Here is a 16,285-nt window from a genome sequence, read left to right as displayed (position 1 = left end):
ATGGTGGAGGCTGGATCCCATTTCAGAGACCATTTCTAATCCTGCAAAATGCTCTGTCAAGGGCTACCAGCTTTTGGAAGATGGTGCCCACCTCTGCAGTGGCTCTTGGTTTAACAGGATTTGTTGGCTCATGTTGAAAGTGTTTAAGCCCTACAGATGGCCAGGATGGCCCCTTCCCATGGCTCATCTCCTTTGCTGGGAAAGCTGGAGGAGAGTTGGCCATAGGATGCAACAGAGATCTGTAACCTGCTGAGTACAGGAGGCTGCAGGGAGCTGGGGTCGGGCTCTGCTCCCCAGCAATGAATGACAGGACAGGAGGCAATGGGCTGCAGTTGGCCCAGGGGAGGTTGAGGCTGGAGCTGAGGCAGAACTGTTTCCCTGAGAGGGGTGTGAGCCCCTGTGCCAGGCTGCCCAGGGAGCTGGGGCAGTGCCCAGCCCTGGAGGGATCCCAAAGGTGTGGAGCTGAGGTGCTGAGGGGTCAGTGCTGGGCTGGGCAGGGTGAGGGCAGGGCTGGGACTGCAGCAGCTTCAGGGGCTGCTGAAGTTTAACAACTGAAGCTGAAGTTCAGCAGCTTCAGTTTAACAACTGAAATGATTCTGTGATTCTATACTCACCCAGGAGAGATGGGGCTCCCTGGACTGGAGCTGTTTGGTGTGTGCTGAGTGATCACACTGAGCCAAATGAGGAGAAATGCCCAGGGCTCAGCCCTCAGGAGCTTCCTCAGAGCAGGGGGGTGTTGTTGGCCAAGTCCTGCTCCACACAGGGACTGATCTGATCTCAGACACCACAAATCCTTGGTTCCCCTTACACTAAATGCCCCAGCAACAATGTGCTGTCAAACCTTGGGTCAAGAAGTGCCCAAAGCAGAACATGTTTGTGTGTGCTGTAGAGGACACCTTATTCCTTTGTCCCCTGGCTGAGGCCCCTTGGGGCTGGCAGGTAACTCTGGCTCTGGTGACGTGTCGATAACTGCTCTTTGCTTTCAGCCAGAATTTGCTTTTATCCAATCTTAATAAGTTGGTCTTTCTATCAATCCTGCCAGCAAACAAGATAATTGCTTTATTCTAGTCTGAGTCTCCAGCAAAGGACACACACACACACCCCCCCCCCCCCCCCCCCCCCCCCCCCCCCTCTGGTGCTCACGAGGGAATGAGCTCCATGCTGAGCCGTGAGGAGGGATGAGCACAGCGGTGGGTGATGGAGAGAGGGATTTCCCTGCTCTGAAGAGCCAGACTGCCCAGAGCTGGGACACAAACTGGGCTTCAAGGGGTGGAAACCTCCTGAGCAGGAGCCTCCACACCCTCCCTGGGCAGCCTGGGCCAGGGCTCTCTCACCTCAGCACCAAAGGACTTTCTCCCCCTGTGCCAGGGGAACTGTTTGTGTCCCAGCTGATGCCCATCAGCCCTTGTCCTGGCACTGGCATTGTAACAGAAACAAGTGCTGCCCCATCCTCCTGACACCCACACTTTAGGCACTTGTCAGTGTTGCTGAGGTCCCTCTGAGCTCAGTCTCCTCCATGCTGAACAGCCCCAGGTCCCACAGCCTTTCCTCACAAGGAAGATGCTCCATCCCCTCAGCATCTTGCTGTCCCTGCACTGGCCTCTCTCCAGCAGTTCCCTGTCCCTCTGCAGCTGGGGAGCCCAGAACTGGCCCCAGGACTCCAGATGAGGCCTCAGCAGATATGGCAGAGCAGAGGGGGAGCAGAACCTCCCTCAACCTGCTTGTTGTGTCTCCTTCTCTGGGGACATCCCAAACCCAGCTGGATGAGTCCCTGTGTGCCCTGCTCTGGGTGGTGCTGCTGTGGCAGGGGGGTTGCACTGGATGAGCTTTGCAGGTCCCTTCCAGCCCTTGAGACTCTGTGATTCTGTGGTTCTGCTGCCCACACTCTGCTTGATGCCCCCAGGATGCCATTGGCTTCTTGCTGCTCATGTTTAGTTTATTGTCAAGCCAGACTCCCAGGTCTCTGTTTAAGACTTTTAAGATCACTGAGTCCAAGCAGTCACCTCACACTGCCAAGCCCATGGTTAAACTGTATTCCTCAGTCCTTCATTTCTGTGTCTTTTGAACACCCCCAGGGACAGGGACTCCCCCACCTCCCTGGGCAGCCTGTTTAACAACCCTCTCAGTGAAAAAACTCTTCCTAATGTCCAATCTAAACCTTCCTGGAAGGGAAGAAGGGAGGAAAGAAGGAAAGAAAGGAGAGAAAGAGGGAAAGAGAGAGATAAAGAAGGAAAGAAAGAAATGGAATGTGATTTCTGCCCCAGAATAGTGTGGAAGCAGAAGCAGGATTAAGGTGTGTGACATAAGGAAATGAGCTGTACCTGGAAGGAGAAGATAGTGAAGGACTGGGAGGTTGGGGAAGAGATGAAGAAGGGCAGAGCAGAAGGCAGAACAGTACTGGAAAGCACTTATGAAGGAGCAATGCTCATGGGCTGCCCTGGGCATTTTCATCCTGTGCCTTTGTCTGGGGAAAAGGTTTGAACAGGTCTGGAGGAACACACCCCAGCATGGTGCTGTTTAGGTCACTCCTCTCTTTGCTGTGATAAGAGTTGGCCTCTTATCCAATGGCAACGCTTTGATCTTGCAATCCAAGACCCTTGTGACCTGAAATACAAAGATACCCTTGGAGCCAGAGGTGTGCAGAGTGGTAATGGCAAATGGAGGCAGGAGATAAGGGGGCACTGCTTCCCAAGTATAAAACTGGGGAGTCTGAGCTGCTCAGCCCAGCTCCTTCAGCCTCTGAGGTGTGTGTGGAGCACTGGACAAGTCCTGCACCATGAAGTGGCTCATCCTGGCCCTGGTGTGCCTCCAGCTCTCAGAGGGTTTGGTGAGGTAGGTGTCCTGCAGCAGCCACTGTGGCAAAAAGAGTGCGGACAGGGTAGATTCCAGAGCTCAGCCACAGCTGTAACCTGTATCCTGTGGCCCTGAGGATGCTGACCAGTGTGACTCCAACCTCCTGCATCTCCACAGACTGCCTGGTCCTGCTCCAGGCTGCAGCCCTCGATGCCAGGACAGCTCCTGGAGATGTGCAAGGCAGCTGAGAGGAAGGCTCCCATCACAGCAGGGTTCAAAGGAGCCCAGAGAACCCATCAGCTGGAAGTGCCCACATCTTCTCATTCATTTTGTTGGGTTTTGCTTTAAACCTGTACAGAATCAAGCTGAAGAAAGCCAAGTCTATAAGGGAGAAAATGAGGGAGGCTGGAGTGCTGGATGACTTCCTGAAGAAGATTAAATATGACCCAGCCATGAAATACCACTTCAGTGGGGATTATGTTGTTAATGAGCCCATGACCAACCACCTGGATGTGAGTAGCCCAGTTCCTCTCTCACTGCTTGGCCCTACCCCACATTCTCCTTCCCTCCTCCTGTCCAGCTGCCAAAGGCATCTGTTCACCTCTGAGCTTCCAGGACTGAGATGTTGCTTTCTTTCCACTCTTTTTTTAAGCTTCTTAGACTTGAGACATCTTTTCCCCCCAGCCATGAGAAGCAAAGCTTGCTGTCTGTAAGGATGGCACTCAATCAGGGTTTAATATTGCATCTTTCTGCAGATAAAGCAGAGTTGAGCCTCTTTCTGCCTACTTTGAGCACTAATCTGATGAGGAGGGGCTGAGGGAATGGGGGTGTTGAGGCTGGGGAAGAGGAGGCTGAGGGCAGCCAGCAGCACTGACACTCCCTGACAGGAGGCTGCAGGGAGCTGGGGGTCGGGCTCTGCTCCCCAGCCATGAATGACAGGACAAGAGGCAATGGGCTGCAGTTGGCCCAGGGGAGGTTGAGGCTGGAGCTGAGGCAGAACTGTTTCCCTGAGAGGGGTGTGAGCCCCTGTGCCAGGCTGCCCAGGGAGCTGGGGCAGTGCCCAGCCCTGGAGGGATCCCAAAGGCGTGGAGCTGAGGTGCTGAGGGCTGTGGGTCAGTGCTGGGCTGGGCAGGGTGAGGGCAGTGGGGACTTGATGATCTTAAAAGTCTTTTCCAAGCAAAAGGATTCTATGATTCTACACTCCTCCTTTGTTATTTGCCAGACTGGGCCTGACCTTCCCCATCACCCTGCAAAGCACTGGGATGATGGTGCAGGGCTGGGAGGCAAAAGCCTGGTCTGTCCCTGACCCTGTGGCCAACAGAGATCCCTCCATCTCTTGTCTGCAGTCCTCCTACTTTGGTGAGATCAGCATTGGGACCCCTCCCCAAAACTTCTTGGTGCTCTTCGACACGGGCTCCTCCAACCTGTGGGTTCCCTCCACTTACTGCCAGACTCAGGCGTGCTGTGAGTACCGCTGGCACCTTGCTCCCCGTCCCCTCAGCACAGGATTGTGCCCCAGTGTTTGGGGAAACCAGGATTCCACACCAAAAATGATCCAGGCACGTTGCTCTGGGGTGGCTGCTCCCTGGGATCAGCTGGTACCTCCCTCAGGAACACAGAGCCCTCGGCCCTTCTGTGCTTGGCCAAATCACTGTGGCCACTGTGGGTGTCCCCCAGGAATCTCAGGGGTTGTGTCTGACCTTGGTGCAGGGAAGAGCAAAGCCATGAGTTTTTAGGACAAGAGGCAATGGGCTGCAGTTGGCCCAGGGGAGGTTGAGGCTGGAGCTGAGGCAGAACTGTTTCCCTGAGAGGGGTGTGAGCCCCTGTGCCAGGCTGCCCAGGGAGCTGGGGGAGTGCCCAGCCCTGGAGGGATCCCAAAGGCGTGGAGCTGAGGTGCTGAGGCTGTGGGTCAGTGCTGGGCTGGGCAGGGTGAGGGCAGGGCTGGGACTGCAGCAGCTTCAGGGGCTTCAACAACCCAAATGATTCTGTGAATCGTGGAGCTGATGCCCTGCTCCCTGGCACAGCTCATCCCACTCATTGCCACCGATGGGGATTTAACTGCTGATGGCTTTGCTTACACTGGGCAGCTGATGTTGTGATGGGTGAGGGGGATCCAGGCAAAAGTAGGATGCAAACCCCTGCCTTAGAGATAACCACGAGGCAGAGGAACAGCCTCTTCTGCTCTTCATCATTTGCTCTCTGCCAGGGCAGCTGCTATCCCAGGCACCAGGTGAAATCCTCCCAGAGCCAGGCCAGCAGGTGCTCAGGAGCTTTGCCCTTCTCTCTCTCTCACAGCCAATCATGCCAGCTTCAACCCCAGCCAGTCTTCCACCTTTATCAACAACGGCCAGTCCTACACCCTGTCCTACGGCAGCGGGGCGCTCACGGTCCTGCTGGGCTACGACACGCTGACGGTCAGTGCACCCCGCGCCCTCCTGCTCCTCATGGGTGCTGTGTCCCCTGTGGAAAGAGCCTGGAGGACTCTAAGGGCAGATCTCATGTCTGATATAGCCAAGACTTGGGCAAACCACAGCCTGAGATGGGCAGGAGTGGTGTAAAGTGGTTGTTGCAGTTACCCATCTAGGTCCTGCCAATTTTCCCAGCTGCTGGGTGATGTTTCCACCAGCTCTGACCTTCCAAAGTGCTCTTTGGGCTTTCAGAGCATCAGCCAGAGCCCATAAGCATGTGGGCTGACCTGCTGTCCCCTTCCCCTTCAGATCCAGAGCATTGTGGTCACAAACCAGGAGTTTGGGCTGAGTGAGAGCGAGCCAACCCAGCCTTTCTACTACGCTGACTTCGATGGGATCATGGGCATGGCGTACCCCTCGCTGGCAGTGGGAGGGACAGCCACTGCCCTGCAGGGCATGCTGCAGCAGAACCAGCTCTCTGAGCCCATCTTCAGCTTCTACTTCTCTCGGTAAAGACGTGGCAGGGCCCTCTGCATGTCCCCTGTGTCCCTCTGCAGGTTGCTCCTGCCTTTGCCTCTCGCTCAGCCGTGGTGTGTCACTGATTTAACCAACCTCTGCTGCTCTCTGTGTTTTTGCAGCCACCCCACCTACAGCTATGGAGGAGAGCTCATTCTTGGAGGGGTTGACACTCAGCTCTTCAGTGGGCAGATTACATGGGCACCTGTGACCCAGGAGCTGTACTGGCAGGTGGCAATTAACGAGTGAGTTGTGCTTGTGCTCGCTGGGCACGACCCACGCTGGCAGCTCATGTCATGAGGGTGGTGAAGCTGCAGCTGGTGTGGGCTCGAGGCAGGGCTTAGGCACTGCACTGCAGAGCTTCATGGACTTACAGAGCCAGCCAAGGCAGGCTGAGCTGGCAGTGGGTGCTTGGAGTGACGTCCCTCTCCCTGTCCTGCCAGGTTTGCTATCGGGCAGTCAGTGACTGGCTGGTGCAGCCAGGGCTGCCAGGCCATCGTGGACACTGGCACCTTCCTGCTGACGATGCCCCAGCAGTACATGGATGAATTCCTCCAGGTCCTGGGTGCCCAGCAGACCAGCTATGGTGTAAGTACAGGGGATGCTTTGGAGGGCTGTGCAGAGCAGTGGGGAGGCTTGCAAAGAGCTAGAAGCTGTGGGCTCGACCAGATCCTAACGAGCTCCTGTGCCATGTAAAGAACATGGTGCTGCAGGCATCTCAGGGAAGGATGAGGCAACTTGACACTGTCAGAGGGTGAAGTGTATGTTGCCCCCACACACAGGGGGGTCCTGTTCCAGCCATAACCTCCTCCTCCCCCTCTCTCCACAGTATGCAGTTGACTGTGACCAGGTCCAGAACCTGCCCACCATCACTTTTGTCATCAATGGAGCTGAGCTGCCACTTGGCCCCTCTGCTTACATCATAAATGTAGGTATTACCCCAGCAGCTTCATCCTGCTGAGCCCTGGAGGGCCAGGAAAGCACCTGGTGCTCCTTGACAAAGAGCAATGCTCTCCCTGCCAGTGTGGGCAGCTCCCAGCTCCTCGCAGCCCAGGGAGCAGGGTCCTGCTGCTTCTTTGAGGCTCTCACTCCCCCTTATTCTCCCTTCACAGAGCAATGGCTACTGTACTGTTGGTGTTGAGGCCACCTACCTGCCTTCCCAGAATGGGCAACCCCTCTGGATCCTGGGGGATGTCTTCCTCAAGGAGTATTACACCGTCTTTGACATGGCCAACAACCTCATCGGCTTTGCCCCATCAGCATAGAGCAAAACCCAGCCCCTCTCCTGGCCAAGCACACCTCAGCCAGCATTGCTGGAGCTTGAGGGGCTTCCTGGGACCTTTATGGTGCTTTAGGTGCTACGTGCCTCCCTGTCCCTCCAGGCTTTCTGTCCTTACAGTGTCCTGTTACAAATAAACCTGAACATCCCAAATCGTCTCTGACCTTTGGAGTTTGCTGAGTGACGACTGGGCACAGACTGATGGGTTGTGTGTCTCAGACACTCTTTGTCTGAGTGCTGTGATAAAATCCTAGGCAGATGTCTGCAGAGACAGCATGGAGAAAGCAGTGGGGAAGCTGTGCCTGGGCTGCTTCACATCTAAAGTCGATGTCTTTATGTTTCTTGCAGAGGGGGGTGACATGCTCTCAGGTCCTAAGAGCTGAGGGTTAGTGGTGGGCTTGGCAGGGTGAGGTGCCAAGCAAAAGGCACCTCAAGGTCTTATCCAAGCAAAACAATGCCATGATTCTATGATCTATAGTGAATCACTGAGTTTGGAGTGGCTCTGATGAACACAGCAGGCTCCAAGCTGCAGCTCAGCTCACAGCCCAATGGGTGCAGGGATGGGAGCAACCAGCCCTTCCCCATCCTGGTACCTGGGGTAGCTCCTGAAGATGGTGCAGCCCAACTTCTGAACCCTTGGCTATGAAGATGTCCCATAGCCCAGCCTGTCCCATCTACAGGGCTTGTGTGGCTCAGCTGGGGGCTGCAGACTGTGCATTGGAAACGAGGCAGCTGCTGACCCCCAGATCCCAGGGGCTGCCTTTAGGGCCTGGCTGCACCCCACTGCAGTGAGTTGGCCCTGGCTGGGCACCAGATACCCACCAAAGCCACTCTGTCATTCCTCTTCCTTAACTAGGCAGGGGAGAGAAAATAGAATGAAAGGCTTGTGAGTTGAGATAAGGACAGAGAGATCACTCACCACTTACTGTCATGTGCTCAGCAGACTTGACTTGGGGAAATGAGCTTAATTTATTACCCATGAAATCAGAGGAGCATAATGAGAAAATAAAAGCTAAATCTTAAAACACCTTCCCCCCCCAATCCCTTCCTTCTTTCCAAGCTCAACTTCACTCCCAAATGCTCTACCTTCCCCCCTCCAGCAGTGCAGGGGGATGGGGAAGGGGAGTTGAGGTGAGCTCATCACAGATTGTATTAAACACCAACCTCAGCCTCTGGGACAGGATTTGATTCTGTGATTCCCCAGGAAGACAGTTCTGCTCTGTGCCATCAGGCACTGGTGTGTGTCTGGAAAAGCTGTGTGAGTCTCTTAAAGGGGGTGGGATGGTGCTTTTCCCTCCCTCTCTCTGCTGCCCACCAAGTCATTCAGGGAGATGCTCATCCAGGCACACACAGAGTTGACCAGTGGTGGTGGATGTTGCTTTGCTTTGCAGCTTGTGGTGACCTTGGAGTGACTGCAGGGACACTCTGCCCTGTCTCTTGCTGCTGCTGGTGCTTGCAGGGCTGAATTGATCACTCTGGTTGGGGACAGTCTCCACCTCCATCCCTCTTGATGAGCATCGTGAAGCCTCATCAGAGGTTCCTGGGGGAAGCCACTCACCCTCCTTGCAGCTGGGTAAGGTTTAACAAAGTCCTGTGGTTAAGCTAAAGTGGGAATGTGAGACCAGATGAGGTTAGCCATGACATCAAAGCAACCCCTCAATCCCAAAGCAGGGCTATACAGCCAGGTAAACCAACAGCCATCAGGAACTGTGGTGTGTGGCTGAAGGGAAGGGGAAACCCCTTGGCCAGGGGAGGCTTGGGTAACACCCCTCTTTCCTGGAACCCAAACTCAGTTCTTAGAAGCTCTTTGTCATTGGAGCTCATTATCAGATATATTAATAGCTCTGTCACTTCACCAGAGGAAGGACACAAAACTCCTCAGTGCTTTAGGTCAAAATATTGACACAGGCTGAGCAGCAAGGTGGAGGTTGGATAGGTGTGGAGAGCAGGGAAGGGCTCCTCAGCCCTGTGAAATGGGGAGCTTGCTGAAGCTGAGGCTGCTCTGGCAACAGCACTGTCAGGAAGGCAAATGCTGACCATGCCCCTGCAGGTCTTTGCTTTTTCCCTTTGCTCCCTGCAGGATCCATCCAAGCAAAAGCAGATCTGTCAGGCTGTGATGGAGGAGGAAGGGGCACTGTGGAGGGGGGTTGGATCCTGAGCTGTCACAGGCTCAAAGCACTGGTCTGATGCTGACAGCTCAGATGGGAGCAGTAAGGTCCTGCTGGTTCCATCTCCACCTACTGGGGCCAGTTCTGGGCTACCAAGCTGCAGAGGGACAGGGAACTGCTGGAGAGAGGCCAGTGCAGGGACACCAAGATGCTGAGGGGATGGAGCATCTTCCTTGTGAGGAAAGGCTGTGGGACCTGGGGCTGTTCAGCCTAGAGAAGAGAAGCCTGAGAGGGGAGCTCAGCAACACTTATCAGCACCTAAAGGGTGGGTGTCAGGAGGATGGGACATCCCTTTCTTCTATTGTATCTAGCAACAGGACAAGGGGTGATGGGATGAAGCTGCAACACAAACAGTTCCATTGAAACATAAGGGAAAACTGTGTCAGTGTTGGAGTGAGGGAGCCCTGGCCCAGGCTGCCCAGGGAGGGTGTGGAGGCTCCTTCTTGGAGCTCTTCAAAGCCCACCTGGACACGTTCCTGTGTGACCTGATCTAGGTGGGAGCTGCTGTGGCAGGGGAGCTGCACTGGATGATCTCTAAAGGTCCCTTCCAGCCCCTACCCTGCTGTGATTAGTGAGGACTGAGGGATCTGGAAGTGCCCTGTGGCTGCTCTTGCCTGACTCCAGAAGCCCAGCAGCATAAATTTCCATTCCCTAGAGGGTGTGGTTTGCCTTTGTTCTCTGGAAAGATCAATCTGGTGCCGAAAACAAGAGAAAAATACTTGAATTTCTTGATAACATTTTGCTTTTTATCAGATGTCACATATTTGGTCTCTGTGTCAGGGTTAATGGCCAAGCTGCTGGTGCCTGAACTGCTGGGTAAAGAGGCGAAATAAGGGCGGCTGCAGTGATAAACAGACCACAAGTGTTGGCATTGGGTGGGTGCAGAGATAGAGCAAAGGGATGTTTGGAGCAGGGGGCTGGGCATGGCTCTTGGCTATAAACACCCTGCCCAGGCTAGGTGGCACAGGAGCTGCCATGGAGCCACCAGCAGCCAGGGCCATGCTGGGGCTAGTGCTGGTCCTGCTCTGCCTCCAGCTCGGGGAGGGGAGCATAAGGTGAGCCCTGGGCCTGGGATGGGTGTGAGGGGGCAGGCTCTGTGGAGCAGGGTTCACCCTCAAAACAGGGGCTGCACACTCAGCATTTACCTGGCAGGAGGCTGCAGTGAGGTGGGGGTTGGTCTTTTCTCCCAAGTAATAAGTGACAGGACAAGAGGCAATGGGCTGCAGTTGGCCCAGGGGAGGTTGAGGCTGGAGCTGAGGCAGAACTGTTTCCCTGAGAGGGGTGTGAGCCCCTGTGCCAGGCTGCCCAGGGAGCTGGGGCAGTGCCCAGCCCTGGAGGGATCCCAAAGGCGTGGAGCTGAGGTGCTGAGGGCTGTGGGTCAGTGCTGGGCTGGGCAGGGTGAGGGCAGGGCTGGGTCTGCAGCAGCTTCAGGGGCTTCAACAACTGAAATGATTGAGTGATGTGACTGCCATCTCTGCCCCAGGATCCCCCTGAGGAAAGGCAAATCCATGAGGGAGCTGATGAGAGATAACGGGGTGCCAGAGGGTGTCCTCAAGGACCTCAGAGGGGACCCTGGTAGGAAATACCAGCCCAGTAATGCTGTGGCTTATGAGACACTAACAAACTACCTGGATGTAAGTATTACAGCTTGTCCTTCCTCCTCTGAGCCACGTGGCTCCCGTTTTTGGGGATGCCTGTCTGCTTTCCTGGCTGCCTGCAGGGAGGGTTCAGCTCCCTCCTCGCTCCCAAGTCCAGGGGCTGTGCTGGGCATGGGCAGGACTTCTGCTGCATCGGCAGCCTGGCTCTGAGGCTGGGTGATGTTGGGAGACAAAGGCAGGAGGCAGCATGACTTATCCTGAATTGATTTCCCTTCTCAGGTCACTCAAGGACCACAAGCCCTTCCTACAGCTCCTCAGCAGTTTGGGTTTCTTAGCTAGCAGAGAGCTGATGGAAGGGCAAGTGTAGAGTCTTACATCTGGGAAAGATCAACCCCATGGACCAGCACAGGCTGGGGAATGAACTGTGAGAGAGGAGCACAGGGGAAAGGGAGCTGGGGGTGCTGAGCACAGCAGGATGAGCCTGAGCCAGCAACGTGCCCTCGTGGCCAAGAGGCCAATGGCAGCCTGGGCTGGGGCAGAAGGGCTGTGGGCAGCAGGTCAGAGAGGTTCTGCTGCCCCTCTGCTCTGCCCTGTCAGACCACAGCTGGAATAGTGTGTCCAGCTCTGGGCCCCTCAGCTGCAGAAGGACAGGGAGCTGCTGCAGAGAGCTCAGCACAGGGCACAGAGATGCTGGAGGGAGTGGAGCATCTGCCTTGTGCTGAAAGGCTGAGGCAGCTGGGGCTCTGCAGCTTGGAGAAGAGGAGCCTGAGGGGTGAGCTCAGTCATGTTACAAATCCACCAAGGGTGGGTGTGAGGAGGCTGGAGCCAGGCTGTGCTCAGGGATGGCCAGTGACAGGACAAGGGGCAACGGGCACAAGCTGCAACAGAAGAGGTTCCAGAGACACAGCAGGAGGAATTTGTTCCCTGTTGAGGTGAGGGAGCACTGGCAGGGGCTGCCCAGAGGGGCTGTGGAGGCTCCTTCTCTGGAGACATCCCAAACCCAGCTGGATGAGTCCCTGTGTGCCCTGCTCTGGGTGGTGCTGCCCTGGCAGGGGGGTTGCACTGGATGAGCTCTGCAGGTCCCTTCCAGCCCTTGAGATGCTGATTTTGTGAAAACCCTCATTCCAAAAGCCAGGCAGGAAAAGAAATCCCCCCCCTCTTGTTCACAGTCCTTCTACTTTGGGGAGATCAGCATCGGGACCCCCCCACAAAACTTCTTGGTGCTCTTTGACACCGGCTCTGCCAACCTGTGGGTGCCCTCCACTTACTGCCAGTCGCCAGCCTGTGGTGAGCAAACCCCCAGGGGACACAGCCCCCAGCCCTCAGAGCTCTCAGTGAAACCACTGAGAGCTGATGGGGTTTGGGGTTTCCTGTGTGCTCAGTGACAGTGCCAGGGTTGCTTTTGGGTGGTCCTTTCCCTGTGAAGCCCCTCACCTGGGAGTTCTGCTCTCGTGGAGACAGGGATGCTGAGCATAGGGCAGGATGTGACCTGGGGCTGGGATTTTTCTCTCCATGCAGTGAATCATGACACATTCAACAGCAGCCAGTCATCCACCTTCTCAGGCACTGGTGTGATCTACACCCTGAGATACGGCTTCGGTGACCTCTCGGTGACATTAGGGTACGACACCGTGACAGTAAGTGACTCCTGCTGTGGTGGGGGGGTTGTTGCCATCAGGGTAAGGAGTGACTGTGGTGGTCATCAGTCCAATTCAGTTAAAAGCTTAGGGGGTGTGGCTGAAAGTGCTTTCTTACTGTGCATAATCAGTGGCTGAACTTCCCCCGTGCAGTTTGTGGTGTCAGCATTGGCTTAATCAGACTGGGGTCTGCAAACTCAGCCTGAGCCTTCTGGGCTTCTCACCCCTGCTTTGGGCTAAGGGCTATTTTTGGCCAGAAGTGTTTGCTTTTTTACACTGATGGCTGAGCTGTGTTACTCCAGGACAGAAGAAATGTTCTGTTGTGAGTGTCCCAGGCAGTGAAAGTGGGATTTTAAACAAAGGGAACTGAGGCAAACTGCTTTGGTGGGTGTTGCAATGGAATAAGAAGGGTGATGGGACAAAGACCATAAGCCAGGCTGCTCCTGACTCCTCATCTCCCACCTGCAATGGGGAAGAGCTCAGCACCTCTCAGTGCAGATTCACCTTCAGGACCTCCTCATCCATCTCCAGAAACTCCCTGGGGGGATGTTGCTGGCAGGGAGGATGCCCAAAACACCGACACCTCTCAGCATCTCTCTTCTCCCTCTAGATCCAGAACATTGTCATCAAGAACCAGGAGTTTGGCCTGAGCCTGGAAGAGCCCAGCAAACCCTTTTTCTACCTGGACTTTGATGGGATTCTGGGCATGTCTTACCCAGGTGTTGGCATCAGTGGTTACAACACACTGATGCAGAACCTGCTGCAGCAGAACCTGCTCAGTGAACCCATCTTCAGCTTCTATTACTCCCGGTGAGACCTCTGGCAGCAGCTCTCTGGTCTCTGACAGCCTGGATCCATCCTTTTCTCTGTTTGCTCTCCATCCACAAGCTCTCCCCATCCACCTGCATGCTTCTCTGCTTTCTCCTCAGCAGCCTGACTGGTTTGGGCTTTCATTTTGTGTCTCTCCAGCAACCCAACATACGATTACGGTGGGGAAGTCATCCTCGGAGGGGCCGAGCCCCAGCTGTACTCTGGGGAAGTTTTATGGGCTCCTGTGATCCAGGAATTGTACTGGAAGATCAGTATTGAGGAGTAAGTATTGCACCAGGGCTCATAGTGGCACTTGGAGGAGTGAAAGCCTTTTCTGATGCCTCTTCTGCTACTCTCTCCAGGTTCTCCATCGGGCCATCAGCCACTGGCTGGTGCAGCCAAGGTTGCCACGGCATTGTGGACACCGGGACATTCCTGCTGACTGTGCCAGGACAATTCCTGTCAGCCTTCCTGCAGGCACTGGGTGCAGAGGAGAGTGACTATGGGGTAGGTGGGAAGGATGCCCTGCACACAAGGGGCTGATGCCATGGGACGAGGTGGTAATGCTGGAGCTACAGAGGCCTCCCAGCATCTCACCTGCAACCACACTGCAGGGGTGCATCTCCCCTTGATTCTTCCAAACAGGAGAAACCTGAGTCAGCACAGCCCTGCCACAGTCTTCAGAGATTGGTGCTCAGCCTCTGTGTCCTGACTCTTCTTTGCTTCTTTTGCAGTTCATTGTGGACTGCAGCAGCACCCCAAACATGCCCACGCTCTCCTTTGCCATCAGCGGAGCCCAGTTATCGCTGCCTCCCTCTGTCTATGTCTTAAATGTAGGTGGTATTTTCCTCATTCCCAACACACATTTGCCATCACAGGGCAGTTTTGCTCAGGAGAAAGTCAGGAGTTTCTTTTGAAACACAGAGACTTCCAGCAGCCTGAGGGTCATATTTCCCAGCAAGAGTAGGGAGGGGATTGTTTCCCTGTGCTTGGCTTTGGTGAGGCTGCACCTCAAACACTGTGTGCAGGTTTGGGCCCCTCTCTGCAAGAAGGACATTGAGGTGCTGGAGAGGATCCAGAGAGGCTGCCAAGCTGGGAAAGGGTTTGGAGCATGTCTCAGCTGAGGAAGGGCTGAGGGATCTGGGGCTGTTCAGCCTGGAGAAAAGGAGACTCAGGGGAGACCTTCTCACTCTCTACAGCTACCTGAAGGGCAGCTGGAGCCAGGTGGGGACGGGTCTGTTCTCTCTGGTGACAAGCAAGAGAACAAGAGGAAATAGCCTCAAGTTGCCCCAGGGGAGGTTGAGGCTGGATGTGAGGAGGAATCTCTTTGGTGCCAGGGCTGTCAGGCATTGGAAGGGGCTGCCCAGGGAGCTGCTGGAGTCACCATCCCTGGAGGGGTTTCAGAGCTGGGTGGGTGTTGCACTGAGGGCAATGGGCTGGTGGGTAATGGGCTGGGACAGAGGCTGCACTCCATGAGCTGAAAGGTCTTTTCCACTGAAACCATTCCATGACTCTGTGATTGTAATCCTGCTCCCAGCCAAGGCCACCATGCACAGGCAGCACCAGTCCCCTGCACTGCTAACTGGCACTGCCATTTCCTTCTCTTTCCCTGGCAGAATGATGGTGTCTGCATTGTTGGGGTTGAGAGCACGTATGTGACCTCTGGCAGTGGCCACCCACTCTGGATCCTTGGCAACATCTTCCTCCGGCAGTATTACTCCATCTTTGACATGGCCAACAACAGAGTCGGCTTTGCCCTGTCAGCTTAGGGATACTGAGCATCACCCATGAGATCATTTGTCACTGCAACACCTTCTCCTCCAGTGAGACCTGTGCATGGTGATGAGCAGTCTCCAAACCTCCTGTGGTGAATAAAAGGGTTGAAAATCACACTGCCTGGTGTCTCATCCAGCTGTGGCCAAGCAGGATCTGCCACAGCTGCTCTTAATACAACAAAGAAGTCTGAGTTCATGCTCACCAGGTGCTGCTTGTGCTTCCAGCTGTGCACAGAGCCCCATATGCAGCAATGGCAAATTTGGGGTCACTTTTTTGATCAGGACCTGGCTCTCCACTGGCTGGGAAACCAACAGAAATGCAGGCTGCACTGTTTCAGCTGTGGCTCAGGGACCTGGGGCTGAGCTGCTGCTGTTGCTGGAGGCTTCAGAAACCAGTTCAGAGCAGGATGTGCTGAGACAAGGAGCTGTGTGTGAACAGCTCTCACTTCATTAGCTCTGGAGGAATTGCCCACACAGATTTACACATAAATTAGAGATTAAAGTGCCATGCAAGGAGGCTCAGGCTGAGGGAAACGCCTCGGTTTTGTTCTCGAGGGGTAAATCTCTTCATCACCGCAGCCCTGAAGGATGGGTGATGAGAAGGAAGGGGGATGTGGATGTGGCTGAAGCTTGAGGTGTCAGGATTCTCCTCGAGAGGAGCTGCTGGATGCAGAGTCAGGCAGATCGAGCCAGTGCTGGGTGCCTGGGCTGGACCCAAGAGGCTGGACCTTGAGGTCCAGCACAGGGTGATGCACAGCAGGGCCCCATCGCCTGTTGTCTGCCACCCATCTCCGGGTCAGATGACAGTCACCCCACGGCAGCATGTGACCATCCATTAAATCTGCTGTTTCCAGCCAAATCAGCCAGGGCAGGTCCCGCAGAGCCGGGAGCTCCCAGCCACGGAGGACGGTCACGCCGTGCCCCGGCCCCTCGGGCTGCAGCAGGCCCGGCTGCCTCCGGCTGGGCAGCGTCCCCATCGCTCTGGCCCACTCTCTGGTCCCTGACAGCTCGGCTCGCACCAAAAGCTCCACAACCCCCACACAGCCTCTCCCAGCAGCTGCCCGGCCCCGAGGGTCCCGCCCGGGGGAACCAAACACCCCCCAGCGCCACCGCTGCCCACCACCCCGCACATCTGCCGGGCAGCGGCGGCAGCAGCGCGACCCGGGCACGGCTCTGCGTCCCACACACGGCCCCGGGCTCGGCCCCGCCGCTGGAAAACCCCGCTTTTGGGCGGGGGGGAGGAAATCACGTAACGGCAGCTCCCGGCATGGCCCAGGCCCGGGACTACGAGTCCCGTGAGG

The 16,285-nt window shown here is 55.6% G+C and overlaps 2 protein-coding genes across 2 annotated transcripts; both read left to right on the top strand.

The window, feature by feature from the left end:
• The first annotated feature begins 2,651 nt into the window (after positions 1-2,651).
• On the top strand, positions 2,652-7,149 carry LOC133627552 (pepsin B-like). Its single transcript, XM_062013668.1, has 9 exons — positions 2,652-2,832; positions 3,152-3,305; positions 4,140-4,257; positions 5,089-5,207; positions 5,511-5,710; positions 5,840-5,962; positions 6,161-6,305; positions 6,547-6,645; positions 6,830-7,149. The coding sequence occupies exons 1-9, from the start codon at positions 2,777-2,779 to the stop codon at positions 6,980-6,982; spliced, it is 1,167 nt and encodes a 388-aa protein (XP_061869652.1). The 5' UTR covers positions 2,652-2,776; the 3' UTR covers positions 6,983-7,149.
• A 2,971-nt stretch (positions 7,150-10,120) lies between these two features.
• Positions 10,121-15,099, top strand: LOC104555981 (pepsin B). The gene is made up of 9 exons (XM_062013667.1): positions 10,121-10,219; positions 10,648-10,798; positions 11,932-12,049; positions 12,281-12,399; positions 13,010-13,209; positions 13,369-13,491; positions 13,572-13,716; positions 13,944-14,042; positions 14,826-15,099. The coding sequence occupies exons 1-9, from the start codon at positions 10,140-10,142 to the stop codon at positions 14,976-14,978; spliced, it is 1,188 nt and encodes a 395-aa protein (XP_061869651.1). The 5' UTR covers positions 10,121-10,139; the 3' UTR covers positions 14,979-15,099.
• The last annotated feature ends 1,186 nt before the right edge of the window (positions 15,100-16,285 follow it).

This window comes from Colius striatus, chromosome 22, assembly GCF_028858725.1.
Source record: "Colius striatus isolate bColStr4 chromosome 22, bColStr4.1.hap1, whole genome shotgun sequence".
In the NCBI taxonomy this organism is placed as follows: domain Eukaryota; kingdom Metazoa; phylum Chordata; class Aves; order Coliiformes; family Coliidae; genus Colius; species Colius striatus.
This window is presented reverse-complemented; position numbering and strand designations above follow the sequence as displayed.

Excerpts from the sequence above, each read along its gene's own strand:
- LOC133627552 (XM_062013668.1), top strand. The coding sequence starts at position 2,777 with ATGAAGTGGCTCATCCTGGCCCTGGTGTGCCTCCAGCTCTCAGAGGGT. Across the intron at positions 2,833-3,151 it reads CTCTCAGAGGGTTTGGTGAG|AATCAAGCTGAAGAAAGCCA; the intron begins GTAGGTGTCCTG and ends AAACCTGTACAG. Across the intron at positions 5,711-5,839 it reads TTCAGCTTCTACTTCTCTCG|CCACCCCACCTACAGCTATG; the intron begins GTAAAGACGTGG and ends GTGTTTTTGCAG.
- LOC104555981 (XM_062013667.1), top strand. The coding sequence starts at position 10,140 with ATGGAGCCACCAGCAGCCAGGGCCATGCTGGGGCTAGTGCTGGTCCTG. Across the intron at positions 13,210-13,368 it reads TTCAGCTTCTATTACTCCCG|CAACCCAACATACGATTACG; the intron begins GTGAGACCTCTG and ends GTGTCTCTCCAG. Across the intron at positions 14,043-14,825 it reads CCTCTGTCTATGTCTTAAAT|AATGATGGTGTCTGCATTGT; the intron begins GTAGGTGGTATT and ends TTTCCCTGGCAG.